Source organism: Chironomus tepperi, unplaced genomic scaffold (genome assembly GCF_022539635.2).
Source record: "Chironomus tepperi strain 1889 unplaced genomic scaffold, CSIRO-AGI_Ctep_v1 contig_309, whole genome shotgun sequence".
Lineage (NCBI taxonomy): Eukaryota > Metazoa > Arthropoda > Insecta > Diptera > Chironomidae > Chironomus > Chironomus tepperi.
In genome coordinates, this window is record NW_027226431.1 from 1742260 (window position 1) to 1758762 (window position 16503).

At 31.3% G+C, this 16503-nt stretch overlaps 1 protein-coding gene across 1 annotated transcript in view; it reads right to left on the bottom strand.

Annotated features, from left to right (window-relative positions):
• Window positions 1–1583: 1583 nt before the first annotated feature.
• Window positions 1584–16503, bottom strand: part of dally (division abnormally delayed protein) — an 83823-nt gene continuing 68903 nt past the window's right edge. Inside the window, exons 6-9 of the mRNA XM_070643154.1 lie at window positions 5867–6087; window positions 4486–4696; window positions 4115–4256; window positions 1584–3566 (exon numbers count right to left, since the gene is read on the bottom strand). Of these exons, the coding sequence (XP_070499255.1) occupies window positions 3397–3566; window positions 4115–4256; window positions 4486–4696; window positions 5867–6087 (744 nt within the window). The 3' untranslated portion in view covers window positions 1584–3396. The remainder of the gene's footprint in view (window positions 3567–4114; window positions 4257–4485; window positions 4697–5866; window positions 6088–16503) is intronic.

Below are 16503 nucleotides of genomic sequence, written 5' to 3' on the forward strand. Positions count from 1 at the left end.
AAGTGATAATTGAGGATTTGTGGAGGAACCTGACTGTTCCGCTAAATGGTTCTAATTGTTTATAACTCTTGAATAGACCTAGAAGTCGAGTCATTGACCAGAATTAGTAAATTGACTTTAATCAGTTATTGAGTTGACTCAGTCATCTTCGAGCTCTGCTCATACAATCATGGTTACTGAGCTAATCTTATCAAATTTTAGACTTGACACAGGCTTGTCCAGCCCGTGAGATTTGTGAGAAACACAAAGATTTCATCAAGATGTCAAATGACAGCTTTTGCTTAATCTGTGGCGCAATTGCTCAACATTTTACCAAACATATTCAATTGAATTAATACTCCTTATAGAGATTACTTATAATTTGTATTAATCACAGTCTTTAACCAATTTTCTTGAATGATGACTGGTAGAAATTGGTACAAATCATTGATTTGAATATTATTAATTACAAGGAACTTGTTCAAATGTTTACTGGGATTTTTCTTTGTGTCTTAGAATGCAATTGACGTAAATTACGAGTACCATGTCAGCCAAACCTTAATATTAAGCATTTTTTGAGCAGAAATTCTGCTTAAATTGTTGTTGAAGATACTACTTGAAATTCAATATAGTTCCAATAAAGGAATGTTGAATTGTTCTTAGAATTTATTAATATGATGTAATTGCGTCGCAAGTATCTTCGATTTTGACATGTATTGTGTGCTGTTTCTATGTTATGTAAGTTTTTAGCAATATTTCTAGGAATTTTCAATGATTCTGAATTAGAACCTTCAAATAACCCCACCCTAACCTAAGTGCCTACTCAAAATACCACAATTTCCTGTCAATTCAACATAAAAACTCAATCCACATCACCACATTAACTGCCATCACTTCTAATATAGCTCAGAAAGAAGAAAACAAGAAAAAGAAATTCAAGGCATTATGAGTAGCTGAAGAAAATCTTTGTCATAATTAGAAAAAGATTTAATTCGCATCTCTCTTAATTAAATTATTCATCACTCTTACATTAATTTATTCGAGATGAAAATTCTTCCTTCAACAACATTAAAAACTTTTTATTTTTTGCTTCTCATATTTTTTTCTCATTTTCTTCATTCTTTTTAATGTGTAGAAAATCTGACTGAGAGGAAAACTTCATCATTTAACTGCTTGTGTATGTGCTTTTCTTTTGTGTAAATTTTAACTTCCACGAGATATTTGTTTGTTTCTTCTTACATGATGAACAACATTAGAAATAAAATGTGAAAAAGAAATGAAATCATCAAAACAATTTCAACAATTCATAATGTGTAATTCATCTTTTTTTTCTTCTATATCTTAAGGCAAAATTTTGTTTTCTTAATGCTGAGTCAAGGTTGTTCAATTTCAAATGAGGAGCTTATGCTTAGTAAGCTAGCTGAATTCAGAAAAATTGAACTGACTAAGCTGAATTCAGCGATTTATCTTGATTCATCATTTTAAGCTGAATTCAGTGAATTATTGTAATTCAGCAAATCAAGCTGAATTCAGTGAACTAGCTTGATTCATCAAATTAAGCTGAATTCAGTAAATTTAAGAAGAATTAAGCAACTCAAGCTGAATTCAGTGAAGGAGCTGGATTTAGCAAATTGAGCTGAATTCAGAGAATTGACGTGATTGACAACCTGAATCTAGTAGAGTGCCTAAACTAACTGAATTAGTTGAATTCAGGTATACGAGCAAAACTAACTTAATTCAGCAAAATTAAGCTGTCTCAGTTGAATTAAGCTAAATTCACTAAATTCAGTCAAATGATCTGAACTAGTTGAGTTCATCAAAATAAAGACAAACTAACTGAATTCAGCAATATTAAGCTGTACTTGCTGAATTCAGCAATATTAAGCTGAACTAGCAGTACTCAGCAATATTAAGCTGAACTGGCTGATTCAGCAAGTCAACAACATCATCCAGTATCACTTGATTCATCTGATTTAACCATCACAAATGTTCAACATATGATCATTTAACAAAAATGAAATATATCCCACGATTTTCATGCTCATTTTTTGCAAATGTTATTTTTTTCGAAATTGACACACCTCGATTTCAACATTGTATTTTAAATCGCTCGTGGATTCTCTAATAACATTTATACACTTCCATCATTATTTATAAACAACATTCAGTACATTATTAAGATTGAAGATCTATGTATGCTGAATCTAAATGGGATTGATGTTCTGCAAGATGGACACGAAAACGAGGGAAAAAAATTTAATTTAATTTAAAAAAACTTGAATTAATGAAATTGAAGTTCTTCATACAAAATCAAATGAAAACATTTGTCAAAAGTGGAAGTAATTTTTATTTTTTTGTTTGAAGAATAATATCCTGAAGTAATGAGACAATGAGTCGTCATTACGCACGTCTTCAGATGCCCCGCGGAGTAGAAAAAGTGTAGAAAAACAAAAAAAAAATGATCTGCTTTTTCATGATTTACTTAACTTGACGGTACCTTCTTCTTTTCGTATAAATTGTAAAATTTATAAGATTTACTGACTTAAATTACTTGTAATTAGCGGTTCATGGATTTCCATTAAGCAGTAGCAATTCTCTTTATATGGTAAATTAGTATTGATTTTAATTAATCTATTGATTGTTGAGCTATTAATTATTATGGCGATTTTATAATTTTTTTTTCTTTTCATTCATGATCGTAAATTAATTTAATTATTTAATTAGTTTCGTATAAAATACATTCGAATGACTTTTTGCTTAATTTTTTGTGTGTGTGTGTCGCACCTTTAAATAAAATTTCTTCTTCCTAGTTTTTTTGTACATGAAAGTAAAAATGAACAGATTTCGTTTGATGCTGACTTGCGTATTTCAATATATAATTTTTTTTTTTCGTTAATGATAAATAATCCTCTTTTATATCTCTCTATCTTTCTCTCGTACGACTTACTTTTTCAATTTCATAAAGCATTTTGGCAGGTAATTAAGAAAGTAATCAGTTTTTAAACATTTTTCATGTTTCATCATCACTTGAGTGAAAGAAGAAATTGCTCGTTTATGATATAAAACAATAATCAGTTTACCTCCTTCATTTTCATCCTTCTTTTTTTTTGTAAAGCTCTCATAACCTTTCTCGCTGTCTTACACCCAACCATTCACTCAGTCCAAAGGAAATTTTATTTCATTTAGCAACAGCAACATCAGCAATAGAAAATAAAATAAAAAAAAGTTAAGGAGAAGAAAATTAATTCGTAAGGCTTCACTCGATCCGTTCCTTCTTTGATTTCATTTCACTTCATAATTATCTCATCAATTATCATAGTATATTTAATCTGTAGCAACGTTCAACAACATAATTTTGCGTTTTTTTAAAAATTTTCTTCTTCCATTTCACTTCTTCTTTTTTTCATTCTTTTTTTCTTAATATTTGTTAAACAAAATCACAATGAATGAGGATAAAACTAGATTTGATAACATAAACGAGATTCTCAGCCTGCTTGCACTGCTGCCGGCTGGAGTAGTCTTTGGATTTGTTGCTGGTATAGTTGCATCGTCGATGAGGACTTTTGGTGTTTGTGGATTTGGATCTTCTATATTGGGAGAAATGAAAGAAATTTATTAAGTAAAATTAAATTATGAATAGTTTGTTATTCAACATTTGGCATTTGCTAATGTCAATAATCACTGAACTCTTTTAACGGATTTTTGAAATTTGAATTTAATTTTATGTACAATTTTTTCAGCAAATTCATTTTTATGAAATTTTCAATCAATTACACAATATTTAATGTAAATTCCATATTATTAAGCTAGTTTAAAGCCTTAATTATCCATCCAGACTTGAAATAAACCCGAATTGCACTTAAAAACCACTAAAATTATTAAATTACAAAAAAATCAACTTTCACTGATTATTTCCCGCTAAAACTCAATTCAAATTTTATCAGAAATCCGTTATCGCCAAAAAGATTGTTTTAAAATAAAGAAATAACAATAATCGAGAAAATTATAATAGATTTGTGATATTAAGATGCCAAATGTGTCATTCGAGATTAAAATAATAAAATTACTAATTTATTACAAACAGATATAACGAAACAAGAAAACATTTGATGCTTAAGCGGGCATTGATACTTACGATAATCTCCAGATCCGGACATTTCTTCGTAGTCTTCATCGTCATCATATTGGTGCTGATGATATTCATCGTCATCTGCCGATCCATGCTCGGCCATGTCAGAGAACATCTTATCAGTGTCTGATCTTGACAAATGAGTCATCTAAATGTGGTAAAACGACGCAATACGAACAGTTTTTTTGTGAGAGAGAGAAAAGGAGAAGATTAGCATTAAAATTAATTGGTCCATTTGCAAAAAGCTGAATTTTTTGTTTTGTGATTGTATCGAATTCGACTATCAAGATTCATGCATGCCATCACCATCATCATATATAAATATCCATTGTAAATGTGATGTGGCAAAATGAAAAAAAAGGAACCGAAAAACTTACCTGCTTATTCACAATATTTTTCATCGTGATTAGCTGATCATTAATTTTATGAAGTCTGCTGTGGTTGTTCTCGATATCGCTTTGCAGCGTTGGCACTTCTGGATTGTACTTTTGTGAATGCATATCCATAACTTTGTGGGTATAATCGCCTAAATTATCACCAATCCAACAATTTTTATCTTGTTTTTGATAACGATCATCCTCGCAATAGCTGTGAAGGCACAAAAAATGTAAAAAATTGATAATTTGTCACTGGCACGCGTTGTGAAAGTTTCGTTTGGGATTTTAAAGGCATGAAATATTGACTCATGTGATTGTCTATCTAAGCTTTTTTGTAGTCATTAATATCCATGCATAAAAAAATATTAATAAACAATAAAAAACATCAAGTCATTCTTTCCAGCTGTTTTTTTCACAGTTTTTTTTTTATCTCATTAACAAATTTGCATTTGCATTACGTAATTCAAGACTGTCATCGGAAGTTATTAAAATTCCTGTTCTTTTGTATTCTTTAACAATATAAAATGTCTTTGATTTTTTTAATTTTCGCGAATTCTTCGTAATGACTCTTAATGTATCATCAAACGGGCATTTACATATATTTCTTTGTTTATCGAACATGTATCGAGAGTGGTGTCATTAATAATAAATAAAAAATAACAACATCCAATCTTGAATCAGCTAATGTCAATGTTTGTTTTAAAACTAGTTGCTGGTAGAGTATTAATCAGGGGAGAATAGAGCGCATTTTAAAGATTGATTTGAAAATTAAGTTAAGATTGCAACGGTATTTCAAAATTTGAAATTAAAAGATATTATATTCTTAGTTTCACACCCTTTTTAAGCAATCGTTATGCATCTTTAAATTTAATTGTGTTTAAAAACTCCAAAATTTGCTTTAATTCTTAGTTTAAAGCCTCTTTGGCTTAAAATTCATAATTCTAAACCCATTTAACCTATAAATATTATAGTTTCAAGCCCCTTTAACTTAAAATATTGTAGTTTCAAGCCACTTAAATTTGAAAATCATAGTTTCAAACCCCTTCAATCTTGAATTCATAGTTCTAAATCCCTACAATCTTAAATATTATAGTTTCAAGCCCCTTTCATATTGAAATTTATAATATTCATTATGAAAATCATAATTTCAAACCCCTGCAACTTAAAATTCATCATTTCAATCTTTTTAACCTATAAATCATACTTTCAGCCCCCTTAACATTACATTTATCACTTTCTACACATTAAACAAGACAGTCACCCACTCTACCCACCCAAAATGATTATATATCACTTCAAACTGCTCTACTAACTACCATCAATGTCCATTAACAACTTGCTTAGCTCACTTAATCCAATAACGGCAATAAAATCAACTTACCTGTTTGCAATTTGCAAAGAAAATGACTTTGATCGATCTAAAAGTGCTAAAAATTGCAGCATTTCTGTATCTGGTGGTGGTGACCATTTATTTCCATTTCCGCTATGATGACCTTGTTTTCCCTCTAACGATGGTGCTCGTTCACTGTCATCTAGTCGCTCTTGTGACGATGTCATTTTGTCAGTGTGACGTATAGATGGTTGTCCACATGATTTATGAACCTATTAATAATATAATGGAGAAATTTAGTCTCATTTTATCGCTTTAAATTAAAAAATATGTTTTAAGATGAGATAAAAATGAAAATTTTTTTCGTTTTAATAATGCCGCACTATTATTATCATCATCATCATCGTTATTGTCATATTGTGAATAATTAATACAGAAAAAAATATTTTAATACGTAGTGACAAAAACAAATAACATTGAAAAATGTGTTTAAATATATAAAGCATGAGAGCAGCAGCGGTTGACGACCGTATGGATTAATAAACAATTTTTAAAGTGAAGTGAGAGAATTTTGTTGGTAAATGGGTCGAGGATGTTAATTTATTCGTCAGTTGCTGTAGGATTTTTATGCGGTTTTATGCTTCAATTTGTAGGATTTCATGCAATTTTGAGCTTTTGACGGTTGAAGATGACTTTTTAAAATTTAACGGTCTTTTGAGATTTGAATTTGATTTAATTTCGAACTTTTTTCGAAAATAATTTCGAAAAGTCCTTGAAATTTTAAATTAATATTGATTTTTTGACCGTTAAAGATGACTTTCTAAAAAATAACGGCTTTTTGAGATTTGAATTTTAATTTCGAATTTTTCGAACATGATTTCGAAAAGTTCTTAAAGATCATTCATTCAATCCCAAATTAATTCCGACTTTTCTCATCCAACACCATGAAAAATTTCATAAAATGAAGTGAGAAAATTATTCATTAATTCCACTTAATCACAAATATTTTTTTATTGAAACGAGAAAACTGAAGAAGAGGAAGGAGAAATGAGTGGAAAATAAATTATTTACACGCAAAATAATCAAACAAGAGACAACTGAATAAAACAACATCAATAAAGACGGCTTAAATTGATAGACGGGCACAAGCAGGCAGGCAGGCAGAGGCAGTAGCAAGAGTGAACAAAAGAGATGAAAAATAAAAAAAAAAATATTAATATTTACAGTAGCACATCAAAATGTGGCATTCATTCATTCATATATCGCCATCGTATCAATTTACCAATCTATTGAAAGATTTGGACGACGACAAATAACGACTGCTGTTGATGTTGACGATGAACGGATGAACAGAGAATAAAAAAAATGTGTTTTTTTGAATTTGTGGCTTTGACGCATTTCGATCGATATCGAATGACATCGGGATTGAAATTTGCAGCTAGATTAGAACCAATAATACCACTTGTTGATGGATTTAAGGCTTAATGTTCAGTTTAAAGATGATTTTTGTCATATGTGTAGTTTATTTAGTTGAAATAGATTCAATATTTGAAATTTAAGATCCAGCTGCAAAGGAATAGTTATGCAGTATTGGCATAAGCCTAGGTTCGAGTCCTTGAATGCCAAATTCCAGAGTTTGGAGTTTGCCCAACGACAATCGACGAAATCCCGCCGAATATCATCTACCATTGACAGTAAACGGTGAACGACAACCTACCGGTGATAAGTGTCAAGGTCCGCGGACCGGCTGCCGATGGTAGAAGACGAAAAATGGCCGACCACAGCAGATTGTCAACTCTAGAGCCTAGACCAAATTGACATACATGTTAGCATCAAACTCCAAAGATCCAATAACTCAACAGCTATCAAGAAGCATCCCTAGACAAAACAACGACAATCATCATCATCATCCCATAAATTCCCAGCATCCAAAAAAGCCTTAAATCAACAGAAATAACAGAATGGGTTAATAGCAAAATTTATTCAAGAAATTTTACCCGCAATCATAAATAAATTTTAAATGCATTTTCATAGATCCTGCATATTATGTAGACGTGTGCTGAAAAATGAGTTGAAAATTGAGACTTTTTTTGTCAGCACATCAACCCGGGGATATGACAAGGAGATGGAGATGGTGAAAATGCATAAATAAATATAAATGATCTCAATGTCATGCACAATTGACAACCGAACATTTCTCTCCATATGTAAATTTATGTCTATAGATTTGTGTATAATTCGTCTATAAAACTTATATGAATATGGAATGGAATGGAAAATGGCAACAACAACAACAACACCGCAGAACTGATGGTAAATTGCCACATTAATCACTATCAAAATGTTAACTTTAAGCAATTGATTAGAAGATGTGGCGATTTGTGAAATAATTTGTAAGCTTGCTTGAAAATGCCATTATAATAAAGCCATAAAGTCATAATTGTTTCTCTCAACATTTTATCCATATAAGCTAATATTGGACATTTCCATGTTCTCTTTAACAATCCTCAAATAGCAGCAATAAAAAAAGCAAACTTTTTGTTGATTTTTTAGCCACCAAAAATAAGATTTTTTTGTTAAGCACTCATCAATTCATCCATTTATTCTACTCTATGGTCAAGTCATGCGATCATCATGATTATAATGATGAAGACAGAAAAGAACACAAATCTACAAAAATTTCAAGATTTTTTTTTTAATCTGATTATCTTTTCTTTTCTCATTATAGCTCTTTTCTCCATCTCGCTTCTTACTGGTTTGATTTTAGTCTTCTTTTTTTGCTACTTGCTGATTCTGTATTAAGCCACTCTACGGTCAACAGCAAATAGCTTTGTGTGAATTTTTTGGTTCTTATTCTTTCTCTCCACTTTTTTGTGTCTAATTTCAACGAACTTTAATTGAATCAAATTGCCTTTTTGTCTTCTTTTTTTGTGAGAAATTTCTACTTAATCAGACTTTCTTGATGATGAAGAAAAAAGTTTTGAGCTGTAATCAAATTCTTAATTCAAATTGTGTTTCTATTTGATTGGAGATGCTGGGTGTTGGTCGATTTACTCAAGGAATGTTTAGTTTCTTCTGAGACTCTGGACACTAGACATTAAGTCACTTAACCCTGAGGCACTGAACACGTTCGTTTTGCTCGGAGAATGTCCAAATTCTCCTGAGACTCAGCTGTTGAGAATACTTTAGAACTTATTGATAGCAATTGGATTAACTTGAGCTTGAAAGCAATAAGATGAAGGATGTCTAGGAAAGTTACCCTAGCAAGCATAAAGCGTTCTTTTAAGAGCAGAGCAACCTAAAAGTAACGCTTGTGAGCATGATCAGCTAGCATTTTCAAGTAGAGCAAGCTGCTGAAACCATGCTCTTTGTCTGTTAGGGATAGTGACACATTCTTTAAACTGGTGACTCAAATTGGCTCAATTAGCTTGTTTTGTAGGCTACAGAGTCAGTACAGACAGTAATGTCAATTCTCATATCACTATAAGCTATAACCAAAGCGGCACAAGGCAGTAAATCGCATTATTTGCCTTAAAAATGGATCGAAATCAATCGTTATGGTGCAACTTCGCAGATACGAATTCGTAGTTTTACCTTAGAGGACACAGTGTGCTGTTCGGGGAACAACTGAGATCATTGCTCTTCGAAACCCTCACTTGTTCAACAGTTATTAGCCACGAAACGCAAAAGACCAACTCTGAACCTCAATGCTAAATAGCCAAAACTAGATCTAATACCAGTTTATTTGACGGAAATTCCAGAAGGTCTAATCATTCAATTTTAAAAATGCGTTATAATTTCTTATCTACATCAATCTTCACACTCTGATTCATTCGAGAACTTTCCATGTCTTACCATAAAAAAATCTGACTAACTCAATAATGTAAAGTTCTTAATTTATATCACATTCAATATGATACGTCTAGACATCTCAATAAAATAACATTATAATTTCTCAGCTTAATTCTTAAAAATATTTTTGCAGCATCTTAATGTGTTGAAAAAATTCGAAATATAGTTTTTACTCTTGACATGTTAAAGTCAATATATTTAATTTAATGATATCTCAATCTCGAATCTATATTGATTATATGACGAGAAATTTTTGGTTTTTGTGTTAAGTTTATGATGATACCCATATCCATATACTCATTGGATTTTTTCACAAAGAAATCTTATTAATTTTATATTTTTCTGCTTTAATTTAATATTTGGCCATAAAAAATCGAAGTGAGTCGTTCCCTCACTCAGTCAGTTTACCAAAAAAATTAACATATCTCATTGCATTCTTTATTGTCGAATATAAAGATGGACTATCCTTCTACTCACGACGTTTGGTGATGATGGCTGTCATAGACATTTACTTAATGATGCTGTCACCGCCCCGAATCTGTCAGAACTGGTTCCAACAGAATCAATTAAAAAATGTTTTTTGCGATCATATTTGCATTTTTATTATTTGTTGTATTAGGAATGATGATGGGTTAGGTTTGGAGGTATTGAAGGTCTTTTGAAAGTTACTTGGTAGTTACTAAGTCTCTCCGATCAGACTGATTAGATGCGGTTAGATTACTGTCAATCTAATTAGTATCTAACACAATTTGAGTGTTGTGAATCATACAATCCGAATTGTTGAAGCTGACTAGAAATAGCGAAGAAGCACCTCAAATCCAACTAGATCGAAGCACAATTTGTTGTTAAGTCCAATTGGAGGAATAGAAGTTAAAACTGAAACTCTAGCTTATTGAAACCGATTCTAATTCTGCCGCAACTAATCCGGTAAATAAGCAACCTACTATTTTTCTCTAAGAAACCTTGATTGTAAGCTTCGAACGAAATCATATACGAATGTGCCGCGGCACACATGTTGTCCACCACTGTATAATCACTGTTAAGCATTAGAATCAGAATCAAACCTCTACTGTCCCACCAACCTGCAAGGTGAAGTGGAAAGGATTCTTGTCCGAGAGTGTACCCCTTGAAAATAACCTCAAAATGATATCATGACAATTAATGCACACAGCATGACAAACAAATGACAAAAATTATATGAAAATCACACATTCATTTGTGCAAAAGTCGAAAATAAAAAGATGAGATGAAAAGACGAAATAAAAATAAGAATTGATATCGGAGCAAAAACACCATGAGTAGTGGAACAAGAAGATGAATTAAAATGAATTTAAGATAGAAGATGCGCGTTGTCAATTTGCATATTGTTGCTGCTGATGATGTTTTCTTTGCAGGAGGGGGAAAATAAAATATACCGGGACGATGGCATTTTGTTTGTGCATATACATCGTATAATATCAAGAAATCTTCCAATTTATTTTTCATGAATCGCTGGGTTTTCTCTTCATCGTCCATGATTTGCCCATCAATTTAAAATCACAAATTTTTTTTTTACTGCTGGCAAATGACTTCCACTTCTTCACCATCATAATGTCCGTAGACTTTTTTGTTATTCTAATTCTTTTATTTTATACATTTTTATGAGTATCTAGACTGCTTGTATCATCTCGATTCTGTTTGGATATGCCATAAATATGGCACTTGCGCTCACTCATAAATTTGCATTTAAACAACGCGGGGCAAAAGAAAAAATTTAAATTTAATGAATTAATTAAATTAAAGCGCGTCGAACATAAAAATATATACACGAAAACTAATATAAAAGTCGTTGTTGTAAAATTCAAATTTTTTGGACAAGGGGTGTCAAAATATGCAAACATGTGTTTCACTTTCATATCTCCGTGCCCCTTATTTGGAGAAAAGTTTTTTTTTGCTTGTTTTGGAATTAATTTTTGACAAATTTATTGAAATTTGAGTTTATTTTTGGATATACAAAATACGTAAATTTGTGCAGCAGAGATTGGATCAATTTGCATTAATTAGCAGGTAATTAAAAACTGAAGTTTATTCTTGTCAAAATGCAAATTATATTTTATAGTCCAATTTTTTTTCCAGGATTTCAAGTTTTAACAAATCAAAAACAGCGGTAATGGATATTCATCTGTCGATAGTCCAAACTGAATGACAAATCACAGTTCTTCAACGCAAAAAATGATGATATTCTACCAAAAAGCATTCATCACATAAAAATGGTCTTTGGCGCTGACACCACTTAGTTTTGTATTCAAGCATAAATGAATAACATTGAGGAATCAAGCACAACAAATAACAAAAGAATTTTATACAAAGCATTTTAATTCATTGCTGTTAAGAATATTAGAATTGTTTCATGTATATTAACACCTTTTTTAGTGTTAAAAACTACAAGTTTATAGTTTGTCATTTCTTCCATCCGCAGAATAACCAGCACAAACATTTGGCATGCGACATTCTCATCCAAAACACAAAAAAAGTTCTCTGCGGGTGTGGACAATCGACAAATCGAGCAGACACTTGAATAAACAAATGAAAAAAAAAGTGAAATGAAATTGAAATTTCTCACTTTTTCGGAGCGGAAAAAAGCGCAGTCACATGTTGTGAGAATGGGATATACTTTAAATGGCAAATCACCAGTGTGTCTGGCTGAATTCACTTGGCAAAATGAACAGAAATAAAAAATTAAATTCTCATTTTTTTGCAGCAAAAAAAAACTTTAACTTTGTATTATATCATCATACACATTTGGCTGGAAAGACCGGCTGACTGTACAGTACATAGCTGGTATGGTGTGTTGAATATAAATTTTTGATAGAATTGTTTTTTTTTATGATTTTCTGATTGCAATGCACTTGAGTATACGAAAAAGAAGGAGAAAAGTTTTTAATATATATCATGTACATATGTGTGTACATCCAGCTGAGCAAAAAAAAAGTTTTTCCATCCTCTTGAACACAAGCAATTCAATGAATTTTTTATAATGAAAAAATTATTAATTTTCGAAGTGGTTTTTCCTAATTTGTGGAAAAATCTTTTGTAAAGCACAATTTATTCATAATTGTGGGGTGGCTTTCTTACTGGATATTGAAATGGTAATTTATTTTATATTTCAAAAAAAAAGTTTACATTTATATTTTTTGTACGGATTTCTAAATTTAGTACCACAATGACGTTATAACGAATTTACCAGATCTCACTGATAGAGGATGAAGAAGAAAATTTTTAATATAAACTTTTTTTTTTTGAATCTTGTGATTCATTGTCTCTACTGTTTGATATTAGCATTGAAAATTTGCATAAACTCTGCGATTCAATTAAGTTTTTTTGGAAAATGACTCAGAGATATTTTATTAAGCGAATAATTTTGCCATAAAATGAGAATTGTTTTGTTAAATATTTTTAGGATTCGTGGAATCGCACCTACTGCCGACATTTTACATTCCTTTCCATTTTCCCGAGCGACACATGTAAAGACGTCTCTTGTATAGAACTTTTTAGACTCAACTAAACCTCTTTTATTAACACGAAATTTAAACAGTGTTGATTTGGTGAGTCAAAATGGCTCGGTGGCCAAATGGCTTAGTACTTCGGGATCTAATTATTGTGATACCGACCAATAGGTCATGGGTTCGAGACTAGGAAGTAGAAACTTTTTCAATTGTCCTTTTTCGAAACATATTAGTGGAAACGATGCTAACAGTCTCTACTTGCAGGGTACAGGCAATAAGCTGACAAATGCATCCTCAAATGAGTTCTGTTCGCATTTTAATCTTTTCTGCAAAGAGCATGCATTTCATCGTAAAGAAAAGCCACCACGGTACCTAAAAGCGGTATCTTTCCCTGTTTGGGTGTAGGTCTACCCAGTGGTGTGGTCTGACGCATCCTAACTCGTTAAAAAATCATTTGCCGCGAAACGCCCGAGCACAGTTTCGAATTTCAATGATTTTAATAGCTAATGGGTTTTTTAGACATCTAAATATGCATCGCTCGGGTCTATAGAGTACTTCGACTGTTTAAATTCAAATAATACCTAGAAATTGAATCAAATGTTAGTCGTAGGTGGAATAGCTTCTAGAAAGTTGAACTAATGCTCATTAGAATTCAAACGACAATAACATATAAAGAAATTCAATAAATCAAGATTACGTTAATCCAGACCAATCCGACCATCAAACTACCAACATTTACATGATCATTTTTTTTTATTTCCATCATCATGAGTCAGTAGTCAAGTGCCATTTCTCAATTTATTATATTTACATTCATACATGTTAAAATCCAATAACAACATTTCATATTTCCATCCAAATATTGCTAGACAACAAGTTTATGTAGATGAGAAAAGAGCAAAAAAAAAATAAAAAAAGAGATCACATAATTCCAGTTCAAGCCAATAAACCAACAACGCCATCCAAGCCCACACAGATGAAAGGATTATAATCAACGAACGGCACCAGAAATGACATTAAAAAAGTTTTTATATGAATACATTTTTTTAAAAAATCATCATTTGTTAATGCTTGATGAACAACAGCAACAAACAATCATTTTCAATCCCAATTTAAAGCCACTACTTGCTTGTAAGTGTCTTGTGTTATTCTTGAGGCTATTTTCATCTCGCTTTAATTTTTTTTATAGAAAATTGCTCATAAAACAAAGCGAAAAATTGCTTCAAGGATTCACACATCTTATGGAATTTATCATACACTTCTTAATGTCTTCTTTCGTATTCACATACTTGAATACATGATGATGATGATAGTTATTTCTTAAACTTCTTTTATCTCATCTTTTTGCAAGTGTTCTTTCCTCTTTTTCTTCCACTGGATTCATTTATTTATTTTTAAGAATGCTTTATTCTTTATTCTATTGCATCTTGAGTCGTTTTCTCTGCATGCATCAAACAAACGACGACGATGTGACAAGCGAGCAAAAAAGTCAAACAGCAGTTGCGGAATTGTATTTTTTTGGTCTTATGCAGTCTTATCCAGCTCTTTTGGATTGAAATTAATTTGTAATTTGTAGTTAATGTGAGAAATTTTTAATTGGATGTCTTTTTGGAAGAATCAAATGTCATTGATGGTTTGGTTTTTAAATGCTGGAGTTGAACATTTAGCGTGTTCTTTGGGGAACCACTACGTCATCGTATCAATGGTAAGCCGCGAAGTGGCTCTAACGCAGTGTTGTTCAAACTGTGTGGCGACACATTAGTGCCGTGGCTTGTCACCAAAAGGCTGTGGCATGAACAAGTTTGAACAGCATTGCTCTAACGAGACCATGGCAGCTGATTTTGACTCAATTTTACCACGAAAGATGCAATTCGGCGCATTGTGTCACTTGAGGAAGCTTTTGGATTGAAGAATTCAGTCTTGTTATCTTCCGTCTTTTAGTTTTGGACTAGTTTTACTTTATTTTGAGTTTTCACTATACTCCTTGACAACATACTACATTTCCTAACTCTAAGCATACTCAATCGCCCTAAATAAAGTACTCATTGTATTTTAAGAACTCTATCTGAACGTATTGCACAGAATTATCCGAAAAACAATCACAATATTGTTAAAAAGTAAATTTAAAACTTAGTGCTAATATTGATTTTGTATAATATTGGATTATTTTCATTTATGCCTACGGAATTCAAGCTATAAAGTAACTTGGTAAATAAATTGTGTAATTTTTTCATCGAATTTATGTTTTTTGTCCTAAAGGAAAAAGTAATTGTATAAATTCCCATGAAATTAGCTTTAAAATTGATTTAATTTGTAGTATTAAGAGAAAATAGATCTTTAACTTTTGGTTTCTATGCGGAATTGTTGCTTAACTTACTTGGAATGTGGGAAATTATTGAAATTTTTTACTTTGTTGACATTTTGTACTAATTGAAATTTTGAACTAATTGAACTAATTTGTACTAAAACTAAATTGAGAAATTGTGTACTAAAATCAAAAATCCACAAAAATTTCAAACCTCAAAAATACGTTACTCAATAGCAACTATTTCCCATTGTTATGCATTTTTATTTGGACACAAAACCAAGCAACTTCATGATCTTCACCATATTACACTTCCACTGCCAAGTGTCTGTTATGCACTTGAATTTTAATGAACTTTTTTTTTGTGCTGTGCTTTGTACAAACTTCTCGTGTATTTTTTTGTTGTGGTCAAAAAAGAAAAAAGGATTATAAATAAATAAATATTTATCATAAAGATGAATAGCATAAAAGAATGAAAATAAATTGCATTTTCTGGTTTATATGGTGAGAATGGAGCAGCATCAGTGACAAACGACAAATATTTATCTCAAATAAAACTTTTCGTTCCTTCCTTTTTTTAAATTATGTTGTTGAAAAGTTCAACTTGATGGAAAAATGATCAATTTTAGAAGTGCTCGAAACTTTGTTTTTCTTACCTTCCGCTTTTCATTCCGTGTACATCAAACAGTAAAGGAGCAACTTTCACTTGGAAAATTGGAAAAAAATACAAGCACAGGTACGGGCAGGGAACTTTTTTACTTCTTTTAAATTTGTTATCGTTAAATCGAAATGGAAAAACGAGATGAATTTTTTATTTCATACGAAATTGAATAAGAAAAAGGAATGTTTGATGAAGCAAACAGCAAAAGCAGCGGCACAAGAATTCCTTTTTTCTTCTTCATATTCCTTTTCAAAAGTTTAAGAAATAGAAAAAAAAGTCGTATCGAATTTCTTTACGGTGACATAATGGGGCGCATTTTGCATATTTTATATAAAACTGTTGGATATGCCAAAAACCAGATATTTTATTCTTGAATGAATTACTG